Raw genomic sequence first — 26,893 nt, 5'->3', positions numbered from 1 at the left:
TGGGCACCCCCAGGCTCTACACCTAGTTGCATCGGGACACAGACCCACCATCAGCCTCCAGCAACCTCTGCACAAGGCAGGGCATGGCAGCCAACCGGGCCAGGGACCAGCCCAGCCTGTGACTGTGCCCACGGCAGTCAGCCAAACACCCCACACACGGAGGCACCACAAGAGCATACAGCTCTGCTGATCAGAGGGGAGTGTGCTGCTAGAGCCCTCAGGATGTCTCCTACATAAGGCCATGTCTCCAAGACTGGGAAAAGGAACTGACCTGCCTAACACACACAAGTAAACATAGAGGAGTGGGCACAGTGAGGCAACAAAGGAAGACGTTCCAAAGGAAGGAATAAGATGAACCCGAGAAGAAGATCTAAGCAAAGTGGATATAAGCAATCCACCTGATAAAGAGTTCCAGGTAATGATCATAAAGATGCTGAAAGAACGAACACAGTGAGGAGTTTAACAAAGAGTTAGAAAATGTACACAGAAGAACCAGACAGAGCTGCAGAATACTAGAAGAAATAAAAAATACACTAGAAGGAATCAGCAGTAGACTAAATGATACAGAGGAACAGATCAGTGAACTGCAAGACAGAATAGTGGAAATCACCCAAGCTGAACAGAGAAAAGAACTTTAAAAAATGAGGACAGTTTAAGAGACCTCTGGGACAACATCAAGCATATTCACATTCACATGATAAGGATCTCAGGAGGAGAAGAGAGAGAGAGGAAAAAGGGCTCAGAACATAACTAGAGAAATAATAGCTGAAAACTTCCCTAACCTGGGAAGGGAAACAGACATCCCAAGTCCAGGAAGCACAGAGTCTCAAACAGGATCGACCCAAAGAGGACCACCACCAAACACACTGTAATTAAAATGGCAAAAATTAAAGTTAGGGAATATTAAAAGCAGTGAGAGAAAAGCAACAAGTAACATAGAAGAGAATCCCCAGAAGACTATCAGCTGATTTCTGAGCAGAAACTCTGCAGGCCAGAAGGTAGTGGCATGATACATTTAAAGTGATGAAAGGGAAACACCTACAACCAAGAACGTTCCATCCAGCAAGGCACTCGTTCAGCTTTGATGGAGAAATCAAAAGCTTTACAGACAAGGAAAAACTAAAACGGTTCAGCACCACTAAACCACTTAACAAGACATGTTAAAGGGATTTCACTAAGTGGAGAAGAAAAGACCACAAACAGAAACATGAAAATTATGAAAGGAAAAATCTCCCTGGTAAAGGCAAACACACAGTAAAGAAAGTAGATCAACTATTATAAAGCTAGTAGGAAGATTTTTAAAAGGTAGTGAAATCATTTATATCAACAGTAAGTACTTAAGGGATACACAAAAGAAAAGAATGTAAAATATGACGTCAAAAACCTTAAACATAGCAGGATGGAGTAAAGATGCCGGGTTGATAGAATGCATTCAACTGAAGAGATCATCAATTTAAAATAACACAGCACACATGCACTCACGCACTCACAGACACAGCACGCACTACACAACACATGCACGCAGACACAGCACAGTCTCTCACACCACACACTGCAACACACATGCACTCACTGTCACACACTCGCACACACACACACACACACACATATATATATATATGTTGATATATACATAAACTTCATGGTAACCAAAACCCAATATCTTCAGAAACACACACAAAAAAGAGAAGGGAATCAAAACATAACAGTGACAGAGCAGTTCTGGGAGGGGAGGGACTCAGAGACACAGGCGTAGCTGTGGAGCCACAGGACCGGGTCTATCCCAGTGCTAGGGCATATGTATGTGTGTGTGTGTGTATATATATATATATATGAACATCTCACAGCGAATGTTTAGTAAGTGTTGAGTTGTGTGACTTACAAATAAAGCTGAATGTTTCCATCAAAAACAAATGTTTATTTTATAAGACAGTGTATGGATGCAGTATTTGGAATTGGTGATTTTGTTGACAGTGCCTTTAATGTTCTACTTGTTTTCTGAAAACTTACCTCTAAGTGAAATCTTAAAAGATAAACCCAAGTTAGTCTTGTCTTACTCAAGATTACATGGAGTTCTTTTTTTAGGGATACAAACATAACCTTTAAAAGAAAGTGGTTTGGGGCTTCCCAGGTGGCGCAGTGGTTGAGAGTCCGCCTGCCAATGCAGGGGACACGGGTTTGTGCCCCAGTCCGGGAAGATCCCACATGCCGCGGAGCGGCTGGGCCCGTGAGCCATGGCCGCTGAGCCTGCGCGTCTGGAGCCTGTGCTCCGCAACGGGAGAGGCCACAACAGTGAGAGGCCCGCGTACCACAAAAAAAAAAAAAAAAAAAAAGTGGTTTGGAGTCTTACGCCAGAAGGAAGTAGATGTCAAGGAACGTACCCTATTTTTAGAATGTTTTATAAGTTTTTGGGAGGCAGCTGATCTGTGATATCATATGTTGGAGACTGGGTTTAAAGTGAAAAACTAGGACAGGATCCCCCCATTATTGAGCTTGGATTCCAGATAAATGCTTGGACTCGTGATTCTCAGCCACATTTTCAGGTCACGTCGGCGTTCCCTTCCTGTCCTCATCCATCAGAACCAGAATGGTTACAGCCTGGAAAGAGGAAGGTTTAAAATGCGAACAATTAATAAAAGCTAATTTGTCTGTGCTCTTCCATGACGGGAATGTTAATTGGAGGACTAGATTGACCCCGAAATAAATTCAGGAGCAGAAATAGAAAAGTTAGGAGCAGCGCTCTGAGTTCCCATTTAATTAAATTAAGCTGTGATGGTTTTTAGAGAAATGAGTTCCTGAGCTGTAACCTAATCCATACTCCAGCATCTTGCTGGGAAATATTCAGAAGAGCTCATTTGGACCAAGAACAGCACTAAATAGCACCTCTCACAATTACACAGATGTCGGCGATTCACTCTGGAGACTTTCAAATATTTACCATGGAGATTACTCAATTTAGAGTTTTCAAACAAAATTTCCAAGGAGAGCACAGCTCCAGTAGTCTAGATATGTTTTCTCATCAGTGGCTCTGTCTGTATTCAAACAGCTGGAGAAGGAACACGGGCTCTTTAACTGTTCAATCCCCAAACGGTATGGATGCTGCAGCCCACTCGAATCCCTAAACGTTGCTCAGCAGCTATCTGTCCTGCACGGGTGGAAGCCAAGGGTGACCAGTGTCCTTGAGGCCTGGGGGTCACACTACATCCAAAAGGAAAGCATGGAAAAATAGGGTGTGGGCGGAGGACGGGCCGCAGATGCAGAAGGAGCTGCGTGGGTGCTGCAGTGTGCGAGAGTCAGGGGCGCAACACAGGGTGGTCAGTGTGCCCCGAGGATCGTGGCCCACAGTCTGTCCAGGGCCCAGGCAGTTTCGTGGGCCCGAGCGGCAGGCCTGGACCTGCCTGCGGTGTTGTCCCCGGCTGCATCGACACGGGGCTGCAGGAACACGAGGACGCATGCTCTCTGCCACTGACAAGTTAGGTTAGGATCTGGGGGTGGAGAGGAGACACACAGGAGCCTGGGACGTTCTCCCTGCTGTGCGCTGGTGCTTCCGGCCAAAGGACAGCCGGGCGGCACCCCCAGGCCAGAGTGGAGGTCCGGGGGGCTCAGGCAGGCAGGAGGACAGGGTGGTAGAGCCCTGACCCACAGCCTGATCTCGAATGCTCGGGAAGACCTGGATTCAGGGCATCAGCACGGGGGAGGGCACAGACCGTCTGCCATCCTCCTGGTTGCGGCGGGGCTCGGGGGCATCTGCAAGGCCTGGAGGACGGGCTGCCTTCTGGGCAGCAGCTTCCCCGGGATCAGAGGATCTAAAAACCCAGCCCCGGTGCTCCTTTCAGCTCAGCCACAGACCTATTACGGCCAAGTCTGCCTTAACGTCTGCATTTTGAGCATCTTGATTATATTTTAAACATAACTTGGAAAGTGGAGGTGCAAGTTCTTTGTGGTAAAGGGATGAGCAAAGGGGGCTCGACTCACTTTAATGAACAAAAGTAGAGGCAACACCAGGAAATGCAGGGGTGCTCTGCTGATGGGGTTGGCTGTGAAGGGGGAAAACACTCCAGGAGCAGCGACTAAAGACACCCGGGCTGGAAAGATGCTCCAGAGAGGGCTGTGCTGTAAAGCCAGGGAGAGCCACAGTGAGTTATGCGGGACGAGATTCTGCAGATACAGAAGCTGGAGTCTCTTGTTTGGTAGAATTTGGGAGGATTAGAATTTTAAAGCCTACTGCACAGATGCCACTTAGCCCACCTTGAAGCCTGGCTTCCTCAACATACTGGCCGTAGTTTTGACTTCAAAAGCACGCAGTTGCACTTTCTTACATCCACAGTGTTTCCAACTGAAAGAGCTGTCAGTTCATGAGCAATAAATGAATAACAGATTCCCTGGGAAATGTTCACATCAGCAGAGACGACTACAAGTGAGCAAGGGTATCTCGGGGCCCCAGAAGGAACCAGGCTTGGTTTCCGTGAACGTCTGCGCGGGACCCACCGTGTGGACCACAGATTTCAGAGAACATCACACAGTTGTGGGGATGCTCCCTGCTCCCTCCTAGCACTGAGCTTCAGGGGACTCGGTACATTTTTACATCCTGAAGAGAGATAAATGATGACAATCTTTTCACATTCGAAGCAGTGCTGATAAATGAAGGAGCTACTCCCAGGTCCTCACCCAGAGCGACTGACGCCAGGCCAGGAAGGAGAAGGAACCCAGAACTTCCGTGTGGAGTTAAACCTACCCCATGATGCTGCACCTGTTTTCTCACTTCTAGCCATGCGAATTCCGCCGTGAAAGGCAGCTGCTACTTACAACAATGCAGATTATGACACACACTCTACCTCAGCCATTTAGTCCACACACACCCCAATCTGGGAGAGATTTATTTGCTGTCCTGAAAAGGGAGAAGCGACCCAGACACATGAGCTGTTTTATGTTCCTGTTGGATCATTAAGTTTGAGAGGAAGGGCCTTTAAGTGCCTTAAACTACGACAAAGGTCCAGGTGAGTTCACAGTAAACACAGTTGGTGAGCAAACACCAGGGACCTGACTGCGCCGTTGGCTGAGGGCGCTTCCTCTACACGGCACTGGAGGCCCTTTCCTCACATTGAATAGAAAGACTGATGTAAACGAGATGAAAGCTCTGCCTCACTTTTCCCTAAATTCACCCATTTCATCTACTGGGCACAGTGGATGTAGGGACCCCGACGAGAAACGCCCAACTCCTGACGACTCCTGTTTTCTGGAATGCTTGCTACAGCTGCTCTAATTTACATCTCGGGTGCCCAAGCAGGTTTAATCAGAGACGACAGTGAGTCGCTCACCCCCGTCCTCTGCACGTCCAGGAAGGTGGCCCTCTGGAAGGACAGCTCCCATGCTGCGAGCTCGCTCCCCAGCTCCACGCTGAACATGTGGCTCCTGCCGTGGCCGACGAGGACGCTGAAGCAGAAGGGCCTGTGCTCCCCGCAGTTGGGGTCCTGGAGACCCAGACAGAGGCTGGCTTGGGCCCAGCTGTCATCCGGAAGCCAGAACTGAAACAGAGAGGAGGGCACGCAGGTTAGAGGGGACGGCTTCCTGGGTGACTGGTCCACGGAGGGCGCCCGGGACAGAGGGGCCTCTTCCAGGCTGGGGTCCTGGCCACACAGAAGACGTGTTTTAGAAATAGTTTCAAAAGCAAAGGTTGAAACAAGAAAAAAGAGCCGTTCAGTTCCTGATTAAACATTTAAGCAGAAGATGTGAATCAGCCTCAGTGCGTCCCTGGATCACAGACATACCGGGCGGATGTCCCAGCAGCCCCGAGCCTCAGGGCGGGGGGTCTCCGCCACAGCCTCGCCTGAGTCATGAACGCGCCCACCCAAGGAGCAGCTGTGTCAGGCTTCACTCAGGGATCAGGAGAGATGGAGCCTGGGGCCTCAAACGAGTCCGCATCTCAGGCCGGAGCCTGCTCTTACCTTCCTCTGTGTCTCTCTGTCTCTGTGTGCGTGTGTCTCTGCATCTCTGTGTCTCTGTCCCCTGGAGATTCACGTCCGTCTTCACCTCCCGCTCACCCACCCGCTGCACAGACACCCTGAAGAGTCCGCGCCAGGCCCTGCACTAGGGTGGCCTCTGCCCGCACGGCCTCCCCGGGGAAGGGGAAGCGGGTGGACATCCTTCCAGGGCTGCTGATCAGCCTGAGGAGACGTGACGTGAGCCACAGCCCGGTGGCAGCAGGAACAGAGGCTGCGCACAGGCCGGGCCTTCACAACCCGACTCCGAGCTATTCGGATGCACACGGGCTGTCCCGCCAAGCCACACTCACCACTCACACTGGCGGCCAGAGTTCATTCCCCGAATCCCCGTGACCCACCTTGTGGGCTGGTCTGGTTTTATGTGAAATATGCTTCTGCCTTCTGGGCCCAGGCTTGTGAGAGCAGTGGCTGCTGACGGGGGTGGAGAGGGGCGCACGGGCTCTGGGTGCCCTCTGCCTTCTCAGGGCCTCACGGCGGCTCTGCAGGCCCCGATCCGCGCTGTCCCCGCTTCCACTGCCCAGGGACCTGTCCTCACGCGTCACTTAGACACTTGCTGCCTTGTGGTATGCGACGTGAGGGTGCGTGTGCGTGCGTGTGTGCGCACAGGTGTGGTGTGTGCCTGGTGCATCTGTCCTGATCCTAAATGAACACAGTACAGAGGCTGCACCTGGATTTTGGAGCCGCCAGATCCTTGACCTCAGACTGGCATGCACAGAAACCCTTCAGGAACTAGGATATCGGGTTCCAAGTCAAGAAGAGCGAGATGTGAGTCACTGGCCTGATTTCTCAGAAACCCCGTCCATGACTACTGACCTTGAGTGTCAGGACTGACTATTCTTTCCTGGACTGGTGTAGGTGGGGGGCTGTGTGCTGCTGTAGGAGAAAAACAGGCTTTGGAGTCAGACAGACAGCACTTGGGACCTTCTTGGCCAATTTTCAGCTGTTGACCTTGAGCTTTTCAGTTCTCTCTAAGCCTAAATATCTGAACCATAAAATGGGTGTAAGAGAAAGGTTGTCATGGGTTTAAAGGACAGCACGGATGAAGCGTGTAGCACCTGCATCCTCGCCCATGTGGCTCGTTTTCTGTTTACATAGAGCCCATCGTCCACAGGCAGTGCTGAGTCGTGGCGTAGACTGAACTTTCATGTCTAACGTACAGCGAACTGTCTCCCGACAAAGTCAGCGACTACACAATCCAGCATCAAGTTTCCAGCTGCCCACTCCTGATGTGGACCCCTGCCTCAGACTGTGAGAAGACAGAAACCATCCTGGGTTCACTTTTCAGAAAACAAAATGCAAAGACTATTTTGGAAAATTACCTGGATTTTTTCCTACTTCTATTTATTTATTTGAGACAATTATAGCAACAATACAGGAAATTTAAAAGATCATTCTATTATGATCTATCTTTTGTCATCTAATTTGTTTTTATATTTCCTCCATGCAGTGTCTCTTTGTACACATAATTCTATAAATGTGTAATGTGATTTTAATGGAGCACTTGAAATATACGACCCTATTAGGTCTTTATTTCTCAGTGGTCATCTGACAATTCTCCCAATGTTCACTACTTAAGAATATCATGAAATATTTCCATGCACACAGCTATTTGACTCTTGCAAATTCCTTGTTTTGAGTCAGTTCTGAGAAGTGAGCTCGTTTGATCGAGCACTGAAGTTTTGTGACTCTTCATCTGAATGGACAAACCTCAGCTCTACATGCAAGAACAAATAGAAGAGTTAAACATAACTTTTGAGGGCTTCCCTGGTGGCGCAGTGGTTGAGAGTCCGCCTGCTGATGCAGGGGACGCGGGTTCATGCCCTGGTCCGGGAAGATCCCACATGCCGCAGAGCGGCTGGGCCCGTGAGCCATGGCCGCTGAGCCTGCGCGTCCAGAGCCTGTGCTCCGCAACGGGAGAGGCCACAACAGTGAGAGGCCCGCGTACCGCAAAAAAAAAAAAAAAAAAAAAGAACAAAACAAAACCTTTGAACCGCCTGAGAAATCCCAAGAAAGGACACTGAAGGACTTCATAGATGTGGTTACTTTCTGCACCTCAAACTGTTGAGCTTCACAAAAAATAATGTGCTATAAACGCTGCGACGTGAGTGAAATCACTGATCCATACACAGCTCATTTCCCCAGGTATTTTCTGTAGCTTCTTTTGGAAACAGTAACTCAGTTCTCATGCAATGTATCGTTAAGACTAAAAACCAGGAGCGATTACAAAATTAAAGGTCCCTGAGCTGCTGTGGAGACAGCGAGTGACTGAGGCACCTCCCAAATCACTTCCTGCAGCCTGACCAGCTGCAAAGGCCCCTTCCTGACTCTGGGCCCCCACCTGCCATCCTCGGAGCATTTACGGTAGAAAACTCATCCCTCTAAACCCTCTCTCTGCCCCTTGGAAGTGCAGATCTTTTTAAAGCCTCCGCCGGTTCTACAGGGCGAGCCTGGGTGCCACCCACGCCCCTGGAGCGTGAATGCCCAGGAATGGGGCCCGACTTCCTGTCTCTGCGGGCGGGAGCCTCCCTCCGCGGGACCCAGGCCAGGCTGCACAGCTACTTCCCTCCACGAAGATGGGAGAGAGGCTCCTCTTCCTGTGGGTGGGGGCCACCTGGGCCACACTCACCCCTCACCGAGCTCGGGGACCCCTGCCTTTTGTTTCAGTGGACTTGAGGTCGGTCTCTGCCCCCAGTGACGTCTTCCTTGTCTGTTTTACTTCGATGGGTACAGGTTTTCTCTGACAGGACTTGAGGAGAATTATATTCTCCTTATTCACAAGGCTACACTTGAGAGGTGGCTGGAGAACAGGTCACAGGAGGACACTCCAGAGAGCTTCCTGCGAGGCCAGTGCTTCTGACAGGTGAGGCAGAACAGGATTTAGAGAGGTGGCATTTCAGGTCAAAGGTCGTGAACTGTTTACATTTTGATAGACCCTTCCTCGCATTGTCACCAACCTTTTCATCTTTGACAGTCGAATTGGCAAACATATTATTTCATGGTTTCCACTTGCATTTCTTTTCTTTTTTTTCATTAAATTTTTTTTATTTTATATGGGAGTATAGCTGATTAACAATGTTGTGTTAGTTTCAGGTGTACAGCACAGAGATTCAGTTATACATACACATGTATCTATTCTTTTTCAAATTATTTTCCCATTTAGGTTGTTACAGAGTATTGAGCAGAGTTCCCTGTGCTCTACAGTAGGTCCCTGTTGGTTATCAAAATGTAAACAGTCCACATCCTTTGACCTAGAAATTCCACCTCTCTAACTTTTTCCTGGTGATACACTTGCACACGTGTGATTACATTGTTTGTAATTTTGCAAAAAAATGGGAACAAATTAAATACCCCTTGATAAGGGCTTGGTAAAACAAAATATGATACATTCATGGAATTGCACACTAGGTAGTGGTTTTAAAGTGGGATCATCTCTTTGTGTATATTGAAAAAAGATCCACAAGATAAACTGTAGAGCAAAAAGTGATGTGTGGAATAGTGTGTATGCTTCCATTTGCAGAAGGAAAAAAGAATATTGTACATATAAAAAAAATAGAATCGGATTTAGCTGAGCTTCAGGCCAAGGGAACCTGGACCCCACCTGCCTCCAGTGAGGCTTCTGGAACTTACTCCCCCTCTGTGCTTCTGGGTCTCGGCTGTCAGATGGAGATGACAAGGATTAACTCCTCAATTGGGGACAGGATTAACTCAGGATGTAAATGGGGCACTTAACAGGGCTGCAGGAGGCTCACTCAGCAAAGATAAGGTATTATTATCAAGATCCTTTGCCAAACATATGAGTAAATTTGGTTCCACTGAAAAATGCAAACGGAATATTCTTATGCTGAGAGGGAATATTTATGCAGGAGGCGCCACACTGCTGAGCAGTGTTTTTATTATTCACTATGTGGAGGCTGTTTGTGATTTAAGTCACGACTGCAATCAAGTCTGATTGATTCAATTTTCTTATCTCTTTCGTGGTGAGTGTGAAATACAGACACATAATTTTAAGAACTGGAAAAAGGAATTTTTGGAGAGGAGAAAGAGTCATAGAAAAACACCACGCCGACTACAAAATTTGATTTCTGGACTAAATATTAATGACTAGACTTTGAAATGGTGATTATGAAAACAAATCATTAAAAAAATTCTATACTAAAGTGCTAGTTCTTACAATAACCATACATGTATTTCAATTTTTGAAAACTGAAGTAAATATTACAGATAATTTAAAATTCATACGTGCAAAATGACCAACATCAACAATTAAAGGCACCTGAGAAAAGGGGAGATTTTGTAAGATCACTGTTTTTGTTTTTTTTTTTTTTTTTTTTTGGTGGTACGCGGGCCTTTCACTGTTGTGGCCTCTCCCGTTGTGGAGCACAGGCTCCGGAAGCACAGGCTCAGCTGCCATGGCTCACGGGCCCAGCCGCTCCGCAGCATGTGGAATCTTCCCGGACCGGGGCACGAACCCATGTCCCCTGCATCGGAAGGCAGACTCTCAACCACTGCGCCACCAGGGAAGCCCAAGATCACTGTTTAAAGACTCCCAACAAGACACAGAATTCAATCTCCTTTTTAAAAATGTTGAATGCTAAACATTTATTATGATTATTATTTACCCTGCATTGAGTTTAATGCTTTTGCTGTAGCCATCCTCCTGGCTAATTTCATGATTTCAGTTACTTCATAGCATGTTTATTGATTAAATTTTTTTTTTCAATTTTTCTGAAAAGATATGTTGGATAAAAACAGAAGAGGCTCGATAGTTTATTCATGAAGCACACATATAAAATATGACGGTCCTATGAAGACATCCCAATACCAAATGAAAAACTCAGATGTCTGGAAAGCCATATAAACAAGTTGAAAATATAAAAAGGCCAGAATGAAATAATAAGGTGCTTACATAAAAAAAAAGAATAAGGACTTAAAAGTTCCTCTATGATATTCTTTTGTGGAATTCTGATGAATGATTGTGGGATGAAGCTAGATGTTCATGTTATTTTACTATTTCAACAGACAGTGGGAAACAAATATTTCTCTCACTCTTTAAGCCCAAAGGGTCATCTTGTTAATATGAAAGCATCTATTGTGCAAAGGAAACTTACCTTGTGAACTTTAAATAGTACCTCACAGAGGTTATAGGTTTTTTCCGCTCGGACCCAGTCTAATGTGCTCATCTGCAAGAAATATAAAACAGACACATAAACCCTACGTGTTCTCACCCCAAATAAGGGGAATTGTGTGAGGTGATAGAGGTTAACCAACTTGATTGTGGGAACCACTGAACAGTGTACATGGATATCAAATCATCACACTGTACACTTTAAATATATTCCATTTTTTGTCAATCGTACCTCGATAAAACTGGGAAAAAAAATTAAAGTATACATGCAAAGACACATGCTATTTTTAGTATGAGAATTTAAACATTTACAACAATGGAGCTAGTCAATGTGTCTTTACCTTCATTAAATTCTAAACCAGGAGCAGGACAGTTGAAAAACTAAACTATATGCCATGGCAAGTTTTGCTGAGTAATTGCATGTCCTCGCTGTTGGCTTGAAGCCTGAAGATGTTTAGATACATTATTGATACAAGAACCCAGTAACAGCGGAACTTATCTATTACACACAATAGGGCATAATTTTAGGAATTCATTTTGGATTTCTTTTACATTAACTTAAGGACCGATTTTAGGTTAAATTTAGAGACTCCTCACCCATTCTGCTACGCTCCTAACTTCTGTTAAGCAGCTACTATCTGTGTGTCTGCATGGCCATCTGTGGTTTGAGCTGTCCCCTTCCATTTAGTTTTCCTTGCTGATGGTCACTTTCCTTTCCCCCCTGGAAGACCCCCTCTCCACGCCCGGCTCCCGTGCTCCTGGTGGGTGACTGCTCAGCCCAGGGTGGAGGTGCCCTCGGAAATGAGTCGGTCCGTGCGTCTCACCCTCTGGGCCACGGTGTCTGTTTCAAGGAGAATGTGCCACAGTCAGAGACAAGCTGACACTGAGAAGATGCTCGGACTTCTGGGATGGACTGCTTCTTGCACGGACTTGAAGTGAAATGCTTCCACCCTGAGAGCCTTTGGGAGCTGTGTGGGGACCACGTGGCCACCAGTCACTACGATGTACCCGCACTGGTCATCAGCTGTGACACACACACACCCACTGAGGCAGGATGGTGAGAACGGGGAAGATGGGGGGCCTGAGCTCTCTACCTGCCACTCACTTTCCTGTAAACCTAAAAAACAAAGTTTATTAATTAATTTTCAAAAGCAGGTCTTTCTCTTCATTGCCTTCTGCCTTGACAATTTTCTATTTTATCTGACCACATCTGATTTGAAATAGAGCAGAGAGTGTAGATTCTCAGATGTAGTATCTTGGCATATTTTAATATTATTGTGGAACACTTGTGTAGCCCCAGAACTGATACAGAGAAATATTCTATATTAGATACATAATTGTCTAATATGCCTTAAGTCTACAAATCTTCACTTAAATTACTTCTTTCCAGGTAAATATTTTTTTGAATGATAGAATACACTTCCCTAATTGCCATCCTTAAAATTGCTTCTAGTATTTCTTGCATATTCATAGGTAACTGCTATATAATTTATATGTTAATGCTATAAGATGCTATAAAATTGGTTTTATAAGTGTTATTTAACACATTTTAATGGTGTCTGAAAACATGAGTAGCTGAAACATTATTTCTCAGATTCCAATTTGCAAATCAGAAATAACAATTCACGCTAAGGAAGGAGAGCTGAGTGCATGAGAAAGGCCAGAGAATCCTGGTTTAATGCAGCTTTTCCAGCATGCATCAGCACACAGGAGAGACCTGGGGCCACCACTCCCCACCGCCGGCTGTTTACTCTTCGTAGGTAACTCAGCCCCAGAAAACCCACCGCCTTCCCCAGCCCCACGCTGCTCCTTTCCTGTCTTCCAGCCCTTCTCCCTTCTTTTTCCTCATTGCCTTCAACATCTCCCTTTCCCTCATCTCGAAGGAGCTCAAAAACCATCCTTGAAGACAGGACTTTCTCTTTAATTTTTCCTAATTTATTTGCCACAGTATCTCTGGGCCTTTTAAAAGTTCATTTAGATATTCTGACACAACGTGTTGGCCACAAGGCTCCATGAGTGTGGTCGGGCTTTCTCGGCAAAGACTGCTGGCCCGGGGATGGAGGAGGAGTGAGGGACCCAGGCTGGGGAGGTCTGAGAGCAAACCAGCAGGGACACTTGTAGATTCACTCCCCTGGAGCCACTTATTTGTTCTCATTCCAAGGAGAAATGGACCAGAGGGCCGCCTCCCACGCCCTCCCAAGAGAGCTGTTTATGTTACCTGAGCTCAGAGAGGCTTAAGGACTTCGAGCCCCTCCCGTGTGGCCCAAACCTCTGTGTACACAGAGCCCACCAGCCTCACTCGCCCGCCTGTGAGGCCCGGTTGGAGGGAAGATGCTGTGACTAATTAACAGTCCGCCTCACAGCCACGACCTCACATTTCACGTCAGCATAAAGGAGATCAGTAAACATATGTATTAAAAACTTAACATACGGTTGTTTCTGATTTGGGCAATTTGCCTCCAGCGCGAGGATACAAAAATCCAAGGTCAGATAAAAACATGTGCAAATATTTAGGTGTAAATTCACTCGCCATATTTTGTGTATTGCCTTTACATGAGAAGTTGCTGAACATTAAGAGTAAAATTTCTTCTGTTAAATTCAAATGCGCTGGAGTTTCAGACACACTTATGAATACATAAATTAAGTCCCTCAGTGCTCCGTTTCATCCTGTGAGGTATTCAGCTAGCATTTACCACCCCCATCCTTAAACTGAGGAAACTGCTGAATAGAGGGGGAATTAGTGCCTGTGGTCCCACAGCCAGGAAACAGAAAGATTGTTTACAGCCCAAAGCTTCCAACCATTCACTTACAACTTTTTCTCCTTAGGCTCTTTTTCCTAACATCTTGCAGAGTAAATATTTCCACTGTCTTATAAAATCTTTCAGCCCCCATTTTCAAATATGCTTTTGTTATTTTGGATAGTATAGGAAAATGATTTAAATTAGCATAATGCCATTGTGTAGAGGTAGTTTTGATTTTTTTTTCTAGTTAAAAAGTTACAGTATTTCTGGTTCTGCATGTAAGGAGCTTGAGCATCACCACTCCTAAATAACAATCAGCATGAAACAGAATGGATGGAAAAATCAACAACTCTTGTTGGATCCATAACAGAGGGGAGGACACAGGGCCAACCATGGCTCCCAAGCACACATATGTTGACAGCAAGTGGATGGAGAAAATAGTCCATGTTAACACTAACCAGAGGAAATAGAGGACTATTATTTTCCTACAGAGCACACTTTACAATAAGGAATGTTATCAGGGATAAAAAGTGTATTACATAAAGATGAATGGTCAATTCTCAAAGGAGACATAACAATACTTAACATGTGTACAGCTAACAACAGAGCATCAGACCATGTGAGGCAAATACAACCTCCAACCATGAGAATGGAACTCGAAGCTTCCCCACTAAGACCAGGAATGAGCAAGGATGCCCCCTTTTCACCATCTAACTGGAAGTCCTTGATGTGCTTTATGGCAAGAACCGCACGTAAAAGGTGTACAGATTGGGAAGGAAGACATAAAACTATCTTTGATTGCAGATCTTCTCTGTAGAAAACCTGAAGGAGTTGACCAAATGAAACAAACCAAAAACCTCCTGGAAATAATAAGCAATTATAGCAAGGCTGCAGAATATAAGGTTTACATACAAAAGTCAATCACATTCTTGTATGCAAACAATGAACAATCAGAATTTGAAATTAAAAACATATTACCATTTATATTAACATCCCCAAAATGAAATACTTAGTTATAAGTCTAACAAAAACATACGAGATATATATGAGGAAAACTACAAAACCTCTTTGATTAACAAAATCAAAGAAGTAAACAAATGGAGGGTAAAAATGGTTTTACCATTTTTACCATTTTTACCTATGTTCATGGACAGGAAAACTCAACATTACCAAGATGTCAGTTCTTCCCAACTTGATTTACAGATGCAACACAATTCCAATCAAATTCCCAGGAAGTTATTTTGTGGATATTGACAAGCTGATTCTAAAGGTTATACGGAGGCAAAAGACCCCAAATAGGCAACATATTTGAAGGAGAAGAGCAAAGTCAGAGGCCAGAGACCACCTAACTATAAGATTTACTATAAAGAGAGTGCGGTATTGGTGAAAGAAAAGACAAGTAGATCCATGGAACAGAATGGAGAGCCCAGAAACAGATGAATAGACTCATCTGATCTTTGCTAAAGGAACGAAGGCAAAACAAGGGAGCAAAGACAGTCTTTCCAACATATGGTGCTGGGACAACTGGATATACAAATACAGAAAATGAATCTAGACATACATCATACACCCTTCACCAAAAGTAGCTCAAAATTGATCATAGACTTAACTGTAAAATACACAACTATAAAAAACTCCTAGAAGATAACACAGGAGAAAACCTAGATGACCTTGGGTGTGGTGATGCCTTTTTAGACACACCACCAAAGGCACCACTCATGAAATAATAGATAAGCTGGACTTCATTGAAGTTAAAAACTTATGCTCTGCAAAAGACAAAGTTAAGAGAATAAAACAAGGCATAGACTGGGAGAAAAAATTCTCAAAAGACACATCTGATAAAGGACTGTTAACTGAAATATACAAAATACCCTTAAAACTCAGCACTAAGAAAACAACCTGAGTAAAAATGGACCAAAGACCTTCACAGATCCCTCACCAAAGGAGACAGACAGATGGTCAATAATCACGTGAAAATGTGCTCCATGTCATACGTTGTCAGGGAAATGAAAATTAAAACAACACTGAGAGGCCACCACACACCTATTAAAATGACTAAAAGCCAACACGGACAGCACCAAATGCTGGTGAGGATGTGGAGCAGCAGGAACTCTCGGTCATGGCTGGTGGGGATGCAAACTGGTGCAGCCACTTCGGAAGACAGTTTCTCACAAAACTAAACATATTCTTACCATATGATCCAGCAATCACACTCCTTGGTATTGACCCAAAGGGGATGAAAATTTATGTCCAAACAAAGTCCTGAACATGGATGTTTATAGCAGCTTTATTCATACTTGCCCAAACCTGGAAGCAACCAAGATGTCCTTCAGTAGGTGAATGGATAAATAAACTATGGTTCATCAGACAAGGGAATGTTTTTTCAAAGCTAAAAAGAAATGAGCTCTCAAGTCATGAAAAGACATGGTGGAAACTTAAATGCATATTATTAAGCCTCTGAAGAGGCTACATTCTGTATGACTCCATCTGACATTCTGGAAAAGGCAAAACTCTGCAGACAGTAAAAAGATTAGTGGTTGTCAGTGTTGGTAGGTAGGGAGGTACAAACAGGTGGATCGAAGAGGATGTTTAGGGCAGTGAAAGTACTCTCTAAACCACAATGGTGGACACACATCATTGCACATTTGTCCAAACCCATAGAATGTGCAACATCAAGAGTGAGTTGTAATGGATACTGTGGACTTGGGTGATAAGAGGTGTCCATGTAGGTTCATCCTTGGTAAAACATGTACCATCTGGGGGGATATTAACGATGGGGATGTGTAGGGCCTGGGAGTAGAGGGGAATCTCTGTGCCTTCCCCTCTATTTTACTGTAATCCTACAACTGCTCTAAAAATAAAATCTTTGAAAAAAAGTTACCCAGGCTGTTTCATGTCTTTATATGTTGTGTTTAATACACAGCCTTTTCATCTCAAAGCAAATTACAAGGTGAATTATTGTCACGTGGTTACCTTTGGAAATGGGTATGTGCTAAACTATATACTATGGCATCACACACACACACATCTACACCCCCCCCCAAAAAAAAAGGAGCCATGAGAATCCTGCCTTCTTGCTCTTTGGAAATTTTTGTGGTTCATACCTTTCTGATCTCTACCTAACTCTTGTATGTACTAACACTGTATACTCAAACGTTCTCAAAATATTTGACTTTAATAGGAAAATATTTACATACTTGTTTTCTTTATTTAATTAAAATAGAAATGGAACCGCTACCATTTTTACCTTAAATGATATGAATGAACTCTTGGAAACCTTTCCAAAAGTCTGGGAGATGGAGCGTCAACATCACACTGTCTCCGGCAGGGAAACTTCCACACCTGAGAACTCGCCGTGCAGAACTAGCGATAGCAAGTGCACGGGATGAAACCTCCGCCTCTGTGGGCACCTGGATCGTGGCCTCATGCACGATCCCTCACCCCACCTCTTCCTTTAAGCTGCAAAGGCTGGAAAGATTCTAATGTAGTCTGTCTTTGCTTCTTGTGGAATTTGCTCGTAATTTGTTATTTGAGCGTTTCCATCACAAACTGTTTTGAGATTTGTTGGCATACTGTCCTCACTTGCCCCCCAAAATCTAAAGGGTTGATTTTTCCTCTATACAGTTGACCTTTGAACAGCACAGGTTTGAATTGCATGGGTCTACTTTTACGTGGATTTTTTTCAACAGTAAATGCATGTAGTAAACACTATGTGATTTGAGGTTGGTTGAATCTGCGGATGCAGAACCGTGGATACAGAAGAACTGCATATAAGGAGGGTGGATTATAAGTTATACTGAATTTTCCACTGTGTGGAGGGTCAGAGCCCCTAAATCCTGCATTGCTCAACTGTATTCTCTTTAGAGGATTTGATGATATTTCCAAATCACATAGCTCACCACAGAGCTTTAATGCTTATTGTTAAATATTTATATTAATAGATATATTAGATATTTATTTAAATACTTAATATTCACTTTACAGACTATCCAACCAGTAACCAAGGAGCATCTTCTTCATGTTCAATGTGATGCCAGATTCAATGGGAGCCACTTTAAGAAGGTCCCAGGACAGCGGAAAATAAACAAATTGGTTTGTAGCATTTACTAATAGAAATTCTCCATAAGTCATCTTTCAATCTCACAACACCTCTCAAGTAGCCATTTACTTTGTACTTGTTTATAGGTGATATTTAGTAAGGAAATTTAAAAATTATATGAAGACATCAGGAAGTACACAAATAAGTCAACTCAATCTAATTTTTGGAGTGAATACTTATAAATATTACTGCCTTCATCCTTTCACTTCTTCCTGGGAATTACTAGTATTGATTACCCTGGAAAATAGAAATTATGCAGATTCAGGAGAGGCAGGTGGCTTCTGCAACTTGTGACCATGCAGAATCCAGTGAAATGATGTGGAGGCTCATCTGGTCTCGCAGCATTAAGGACCATCTACGTACTGATGCCTCCAAACTCCATCCTGCCAGACAGATGTCATCGCTGCACTAGAAACAAGGGTACCTAACTCTACTTGAAAATCTCCTTGAGGCATCTCTAGATGTCTCCGGCTCAGGAACCCCCAGCACTCACTACTGTGTCCCCCGTGGGGCTCCGTCTGGGCCGGCAGTGGCATTCCCACCAGGCTGGAACCACAGCCACAGGCACCGAGTAGTCTACACCTGTGTGCGCGTCTCAGTGGGCTTCTTAAATTCTGCTGCGTTCTAGGGCTTCAGAGGCTGCGACGTGCTATACTGATGGGATGTACGATTTTATATTTACACCTAAAAATCACATTGTGAAACTACAGGCTTTCTTCAGGATAATAAAGTTTTCATATTTCAGTGATCTGAGACTCTAATCTGTTAGCAGGCAATTTTGAATGGATGTGAAAAATTTACATTAGCATCTGGCTACCCTAACTCCAGTGTGATCCGTAAATGAACGTGGGGCTCATGCAGTCTCACAGCTCTGCATCCTGGACATCACTTCCAGACTCCCCTGGGGTCTTGCTTTTCCTATACAAGTAACAGCATGAGCCAAATATATAAAAAAGGCCTCACTCTTTTTTTGATGTCGACAAAACTATAATTATCAGAAGATGTTGCTGCTGATGACTCTGAGAAGAGATGGGGGACGGTGGAGGAAAGTATCTCTTGCAGAAACTGTTAGGAATGCGAGTTAATGAAAGATGCACCTGCCAGGAAACGTCTTTATTGGGAGAAGGAGATGTCAGTTATAGGAAAAGACGAGAGGGCAGGTGTTTCTTTTTTCTTTTTTTAATTGTGCAGTTCAATGTTCTTTAGTATGTTCACAGTTGTGCAACTATCACCACAGTCGATTTTAGAATATTTTCACCATCCCCCAAAGATATCTTGTACCCTTTAGCTGTCACCCTCCATCCTTCTCCACCCTCTCAGCCGTAGGCCGCCACTAACCTACTTCCTGTTTCTATAGATTTGCCTGTTCTAGATACTTCATATAAGTGAAATCATACAATACGTGGTCTTTTGTGACTGGCTTCTTTCACGGTGTTTCTTTACTACAGGGTAACGTGGCCCTTTCTCCATATGAGAGATGCAACGTCTCGGAGGAATTAGAAATCAGGTAAGGGAGGAGACCCCGGGCAGAGAGACAGAGAGAGTGATAGACAGACAGACAGACAGACAGACAAGCATTTCCTGCAAAGCACCTGCTTTCTGCAAACACATTCTGAACGGGCCCCGCAGAAAAGACAACATGCTGCCGGATCCCACATAATCCAGAACCGGCAATCTCCAGATTTCCAGAACGTTCGTGATACAGGGCTGGTGGCTACATGTAACCATCAGCTCACACGGGAGGCTCACGTCCAGCTGCAGGGAAGTGGAGTGGCTTTGCTCGGATTATGTGCAAAGCGAGCAAGATCTCCCCGGGCACAGGCGCTGATGGGCAATCCAAGGAGAAGCTGCCAGCCCAGCACCGGATTGACCCAGACCTTTAACTTACTGGTAAGAACTGGGCCAGTTCACCTCGGTTCACGGAGGAAACCAGGGTTCCTCGCGCTGCCCTTTCCATCTCTGAGGGTCACCTGAGCACCTCCACAGCTGCATCCAGAATCGGGAGGGGAAGGCGTCCGTGAAAAGACGCGTGCACCCCACGTGTGTGCCTAAAATACCTGTAACGTAGAAGACGTTGTTGCCAAACCAAAGGAAAGGGAGGTGTAGATTGTGAAAGCTGCTCACCGGTGCCGGGGAAGCCGGCTGGGGAGGGACCCCGGCCCCGAGGAGGGCACATGGGGAGGACTCAGCCCTTGGCCAGGCCAGAGCAGAGAGCTGAGCAGATTTCAAACTTCTAAGAATGATATTTACGGCAGCAGAAGGCCTGCTCCAGGCCAACCCGAGCAGCTGAGGTCAGCAATTGATTCGCGTGATATGCTGCTGGTGACACGGATCGATGCAAGAAGATTGGCCCTGGGATTTTAAAGTAAACAAGCCAAGCCTGGTGTTAATACAGATGACATTATCCATATGGTGACTGTGGAGATCTCCTGAGCCGCCCAGATTAGAATTTCTGTCCATGAAATTGAAACTGCCATGGGAAGTGGATGAAATCATCTTTCACTATAACAGGTATAGAAATCTGATTAAATATTTAAAGCATTTCTCATAATTTAGAATGTTGTACTATGTAGGGAAAACTTATACCCTGAGAATCTTAATTAACAAGAAAAGAAAAATTAGGAGAACTCTCAGGCGTGTGACCTGGGACATCAGTCACTTCCTCCCCCAGTTCTGCGGGGGGGGGAACCCTCTTTCCAGGTACATCGGGTGCAGGTAGGGTGACCCTTTCCTCCTCCCCCAACTGTCGCAGGCCAGCGGGAGGGCCCTCTGCTTGGAGCCACACAGTTCTGATTCTCAATGCCCCACCCTGATCCACCACTCACGCCCCAGCCGCCTTCCACGTCACTCACTGCTGCAGCCAGAATTGAGGCCATCGGGGTTATCTGTGGTTATTCTTATGTTTACTTTGTTAGACAAAACCTTAGAAAGTTACATTTAGCAACAAATGCTAAATAACATTATTGCATTTGAGAAGAACTCAATTATTATGCAAATCTGTAGATAACCCTCCAGCATCAGTAAATTCACAGCCTTGGATTATGAAAAGCTCGAGTCCCTGGTGGAATACTGGCCTGGGTCCTGGGGAGAGAAAAGAAGTCCGTGGGAAGACTGGTGAGGTCTGGTGGCATCCGTGCTTTAGTTCCCAGTGTTGTGTCACTGGTAATCCTTCAGCTTCAGCAAACAGACCACAGTTCTGTACGGGGTCAGCCCTCAGAAACCTGGAGGGAGGCTACGTAGGAATCCTCCTACCCTGTGCACAAGTTCCCTGTCAATCTTTTCTTAAACCATTTATTGAGGTATGACTGACGTTCAGAAAGGTATACAAATTTAATGTATACAACCAGATGAATCTGAAGATGAGAAAACACCCAAGAAAGCATCACCCCCATGTTTGCCATAAACGCATCCATCCCTCCACAGTCAGAGAGGACAAGTGCTGTGAGGGTGTGAGCAAAGGGAACCCTCGTGCACTGTTGGTGAGAATGTAAAATGGTGCAGCCACTGTGGAGATGGTATGGAAGTTCCTCAAAGAGATTAAACACAGAAGTGCCATACGATCCAGCAATCCCACTTCTGCATATTTATCCAAAGGAAATCTGAGCCTCAAGATCCCTGCACCCTGGGCTTCCCTGGTGGCGCAGTGGATGAGAGTCTGCCTGCCGATGCAGGGAACACAGGTTCGTGCCCCGGTCCGGGAAGATCCCACATGCCACGGAGCGGCTGGGCCCGTGAGCCATGGCTGCTGAGCCTGCGTGTCCGGAGCCTGTGCTCCGCAACGGGAGAGGCCACACAGTGAGAGGCCCACATACCGCAAAAAAAAAAAGAAAAAAAAAAAGATCCCTGCACCCGCATGTTCATTTCATCACGGCACCATTCATAGCAGACAGGACACAATGCAATCACAGTGTCCACTGATGGACGGGTGGATAAAGAAAATGTGCTGTGTGCAGACAATGGCATAACATTCAGCCTTAAAAGGAAGGAAACCCTTTTATTTATTTTTAATGGCAGAAAAGTAACAACATTGTAGGTAAACGGCATCTAACTTTTTAGATGCCTGAAGCTATCAGGTTTTGCTGCTTGTTTGCAGCTCTGATGTTTGGACTCACAGAAAGTGAAATTGCTTTAATTGACAAACTTAGAGGCAGGGCATAAACATTACATTTGGTCAGTTTGGGGGAAATGGCGCTGGTAGGAATTAGAAAATAAATTGTAAACTGTAGCATTCACCGTTAAATTTCTATTATGGGCTCTACTAAATCAGGCTGTTTGTTTACTTTTATAAAACTTGGAAGATATGAGGGAAAAATAACTTTTTAAGTTTCATTATTTGACCATTAAATTAGAAATGTCTTAACAGAAGGGTTTTCTTCTATTTTGTGTTTTGGATTCTTCAGCTATATACTTGATGCTCTAAGACATCTAAGCCTTTACATCCCCACGTCCCAGTCAGCTGATATTTTAAGCAGGAAAACACTCTAATGTCTTAACGGCTGTTCAATGGAAGGAAAACCATGGACTGGTAGATTTACGGATTTAGAGTAAGAAAAGCCAGCGGGTCCACACAGGAACCCTTTCCATCCGCGTACGTAGGGGTGGAGGAGGACGGCCGGCTGGTCATGCACCCTTCTCTGGCCTCTTCCAAGCGCTAGACCAGATCCTTGCTTCTCTTACAAGGATGGCCTCGTCGGCATCCCTCCCAGACCCCGGAGGCCTGCTTACCGGAGGAGACGTGAAGACGTAGAAAGACGAGCCCTTCAGGGCCAGGAACTTGGATCTGCAGGTTTGAGAGGAGCTGGCCCCTCCCAGTCTCTCGCTGACCCACCCCACGTGGACGACCTGCGGAGCAAAACCTTCAGAATTAACAACCAGGCCTTAGGAGAAGCACAGGGCCACCCGGGCGGAGAGAACAAGCAACACACCACGGGCCGCAGACAGGGACAGGGGAGCCCTCAGCCATGTCCAACCTCCAATCAAGTGGACGCCACAAAAATGTGTAATATCTGGGGTCAAACGTCCAGACTTCTGCACTGGGCCGGGCTCGAAATTTGAGCTTCTGAGTTCTCTTCGTTTGGGCCAATGCTGGACGTCTCAGCTGCCTCACAGTTGTGCCTCCCATATGTAGATTTTTACAACCACAGTATTTAATTACATCCTATCAGGGGTTAGTATTTGTAATCTGTCTATGAGGTTGCAAAAGCAACGGTAAAATTTTACAAAAACCCTATTTTCACAGTGTTCCTGGTGATGGAAAAGAGAAAATTAAAGAGTAGCATTCTACGGAGAGTGGTAGCCACAGCTAACCAGTCAAGGTGTTGAATAGAAGTTGTCTAGTGCATCAGTGTCCTAGATACACAGAGCTTCGTAAAGTCACCCAAATACTCCACTGGCTCATGGACTTGTCTTTTCCCTCTCGGTTTAGCTATTGTCTTGTGAAGGCTTAGGGTCGCATCAATGTGATACAGTTTTAATGTTATAACAGAGAGTTTTATTATTAGTATACAAGACAACCTTATTTCACGTGTCCTTGGACTCATTTAATGCTTCTGGGTCCGTTTTCTCATCATAAAATGGGACTAGGATTCCCTCACATGACAATTTCGAGAATTTAACGCTGTACCACAGAAAACTCCCTCCCAAAGTACTAGCAGGCAGGAGGCAAGTAACACACTGCTCGGATGGAATTAGAACTCTGCGGAAACCACCCAAATAGGACCGAGTCTTTGACTATCTTGTGGATTTGAAACTGATTACACACATTACTTTAAAATGTCTGATTGACTTTTCTCCTTTTTGTCTGGTAGGATCACCCAGATACACTTTTGTTCATTTTAACACTAGCATTAATACTGCTGTAAATCATAAGATGTGCTCAATTTCCATGATTAAAACAAGCTTCATTTTAATCGGGTTATTTGTTTTCTTACTGCTGAGTCCTAAGAGTTCTCTGCATATTTTGGGGAAGAAACATTTCATTTTCTCTAGCTAGTTCAGCAGCTCCTTGATGTTCTAAAATTAACACAAATTCAATGGGTGGTTTGAATTCCACACTCACCACTGCACGAGCACAGTGATTTGTATAGTTTATATAAGACAGGATTCATTTTAAGCACGGTTACTAAAAACAATGAATTGCAGCTGGATTGAGTTTTACACAGTGAAAAACAGGGATTTGTTCAGAGATCAGCCTCTGTTCCGTGCAGACTGGACGTGTGGCATTGAGAGGCCGTCCTAGTTACTTTTAAGTTGGTACAAGACCATCTTGCTGAGCATCATCCAGAGACAGTGGGTGTTTGGTAACGTTTTACAAACCAGTCATCATTGTAGGTCTCAAACGGCATGGTTAGCAGCATGGGTATATGTTTTTCTTAGTGTACATTTGTCAGTGCTCATGAGACATCCTGTGGTTCTGGACAATATTTCCCCCGTTATCCTATTTCTGAGAGGGCTGCCTTCTCAGTAGTGGGGTGGGGACCACAGGTGACACTCAGTGAAAGCAGCTCCAGGGGCAGGAGCTCTGGACGTCAGGCTACATCAAGCCCATCAAGGGCTCTGTGTTCCATGTCCTTATCTTCAGAAGGGGACGGATGCCACTGCACACGCCTGTTTTGAGGGCAGATGCAGCCGTTTGCACGGCGATACTCAGCATCACATGATGTCAGATCCTCTCGGCATCTCTAAGCAGGATCAGGGCTGTCTTTTCTGGGGCTCGCACACTGCTTCCCTCTGGGTCTGCGTTAGACCACATGCTCTCTGAGGATGAGACCTGTGTCTTTATCTGTATCTACTCCACACCCACAGGATTGGCAGGGAGGGCTCGTCCCCTAAAATTTCTTGAAAGAAACCATGTGTGGCTCTTCATCTATCACCACCTGTGACTTTATGGGAAGTTACATAATCACAGCAGGGAGGACCTGCTTATCGTATCCATCAGGTGGGCGGACTGGAAGCCTTTTGTTTTACTGATTACCCTCAAAATGTGGAACCAGCATTTCTAGAAAACATAGGAAATTGCTTAAATTCTAAATTATTGCACATTTTTAAGTCAGCAGCAAGCTCAACAATCTGCTTTGATATTATATTTATTACCAGGAATCTTACCAAGATACTTTTCAAACTACTAAGCTAGTAAGGGCTGGTAGGAATAAAAAATAATTGCCATCCGGATGAAAAGCTAAGTAATGGAAAGAAAACAGCCCTCAGCAGGTCTCTAGCAATATGGCGTGAGGGTCCTTAAAACCTGTAAACACATTATTTTCTCTGCCAAGAACTCCAAAGGGACCAAGCTTCAGCTTTGGGTCTCAAAGGGGGCTGTAGGGAGGACAAACTCTGCTGGTTTTTCCTTTCTTTTTTAATCATATATTCAAATGCTGACAAATCTCCCATGGTCCTCTTTATCTTCATGAAATACTTAGTCATAGACTGCAATGTAGATTCCACAAGGGATGAATGATATACTGGAACTTGATACATAGGAGCTTAATTTAAGACAGGGCTGTAATATGCACAGACATGGAAATATAGATAGATGATAGATAGATGATAGATAGATAATGATAAGATAGATGATAGATAGCTAATGATAAGATATATAGATGATAGATAGATGGTAGATAGTTAGATGATAGATAGATATAGATAGATAGATGATAGGTAGATAGCTAGCTAGCTAGATGATAGATGATAGTTAGATGATAGATAGATATAGATAGATAGACGATATGTAGATAGCTAGCTAGCTAGATGATAGATAGGTAGATAGATGATAGGTAGAGAGGTAGACAGATATGATGGATGGATGGGTAGATTAGATTCACATTATAGACTGGTCAAGGGTGAGTAGAAAGCTGAAAGTGTAACTTCTAGGCTGAAATGGAGAAGCTGGGATTCTTTTTCTAGCACAGCAGCAGCAAGCATTCTTTTGTGAGGACAATTGTCAAGGGATAGATTTTCCATCTGATTCTCACTCAGCCTGAGCGTTACCCTGTTTCTCTGGAGACACAGACACTGGTTGTGGAGCCCACCCCTCCTCGGTCCTGCCATCTTCCTCCTCCTCCAGGGCTGGGGCAGTGTCTTATTTTGCTGCTTCTCCTTCCCACATCTGGTTAATACAGTCCAACAGGAGTTACATATTGAGAAGCGAACTAGGAACTCCTTTTCTGGCCAAGATGGAAACATACAGATTGTTAATAACCTGAAACGTCTATAAATCAGATGTGAAGTTAATGAAATTCCACATGTAATTTAATTCTGCCTATATTAATTAGCAAAGAAATAAGTTATCGCTTAGCTATTACTGGAAACACTGGCTGCTTTATGAATCTTTTTTAGGTATATGCAGTTCATAAATAATTTTAAGGGAAGCTAATTTTAGATTTTACATTATGAATTTTCTATGGCTTATTACATAATCCAAGAAATGTATATTATAATTTTATGAACACCTACCTGTCCATCAGATAATAATTGTACAACTGCTCTGTTCCTTTTCACAGAAAAAAGCTAGAATAACTTGAATTATTTAAGCCTCTTTTGGATTTGGTGATTAAGGTACCCATATTTCCTTTAATTCAGGTTTTAGGGAAGAAATTTATTTTGGAAAATAGATTCTTGCTGTTTTCACAGGGTGAACACATGTCCTGGTTTTCCTGGGATGATTATAAAGTTACTCCTGTTGTCTTAGTGTTACTTTTAGGTCAGTCTCCATCCCAGAAAGAAGTATCCCAGTTTGGATGAAAAATTATACAGTCATTTTACTTACCAGATATAAGAGTCTAAAAATCTATACTTATGCCTTTTGTATTATCCTTCTAATTCTGTTTTCTTTGGTTTTTGTCAATTTCAGTGGTTGTCAATATCTTTACTTTTTTCTTATTTATTCAATATTATTTTTTGCTACATACCAAAATCAATAATTAATTTT

The 26,893-nt window shown here is 44.5% G+C and overlaps 1 protein-coding gene across 1 annotated transcript in view; it reads right to left on the bottom strand.

Annotated features, from left to right (window-relative positions):
* The window catches only part of SNTG2 (syntrophin gamma 2), a gene marked incomplete at its 3' end in the record, with an annotated part of 187,932 nt that overhangs the window by 18,731 nt on the left and 142,308 nt on the right, over window positions 1-26,893 (bottom strand). The window contains exons 12-14 of the mRNA XM_082642418.1: window positions 22,693-22,809; window positions 11,111-11,182; window positions 5,319-5,525 (exon numbers count right to left, since the gene is read on the bottom strand). Of these exons, the coding sequence (XP_082498544.1) occupies window positions 5,319-5,525; window positions 11,111-11,182; window positions 22,693-22,809 (396 nt within the window). The remainder of the gene's footprint in view (window positions 1-5,318; window positions 5,526-11,110; window positions 11,183-22,692; window positions 22,810-26,893) is intronic.

This window comes from Mesoplodon mirus (genome assembly GCF_964341445.2).
Source record: "Mesoplodon mirus genome assembly, chromosome: 14".
In the NCBI taxonomy this organism is placed as follows: Eukaryota; Metazoa; Chordata; class Mammalia; order Artiodactyla; family Ziphiidae; genus Mesoplodon; species Mesoplodon mirus.
Note: the sequence above shows the minus strand (reverse complement) of the source record. Positions and strands in the feature narration are given on the sequence as shown.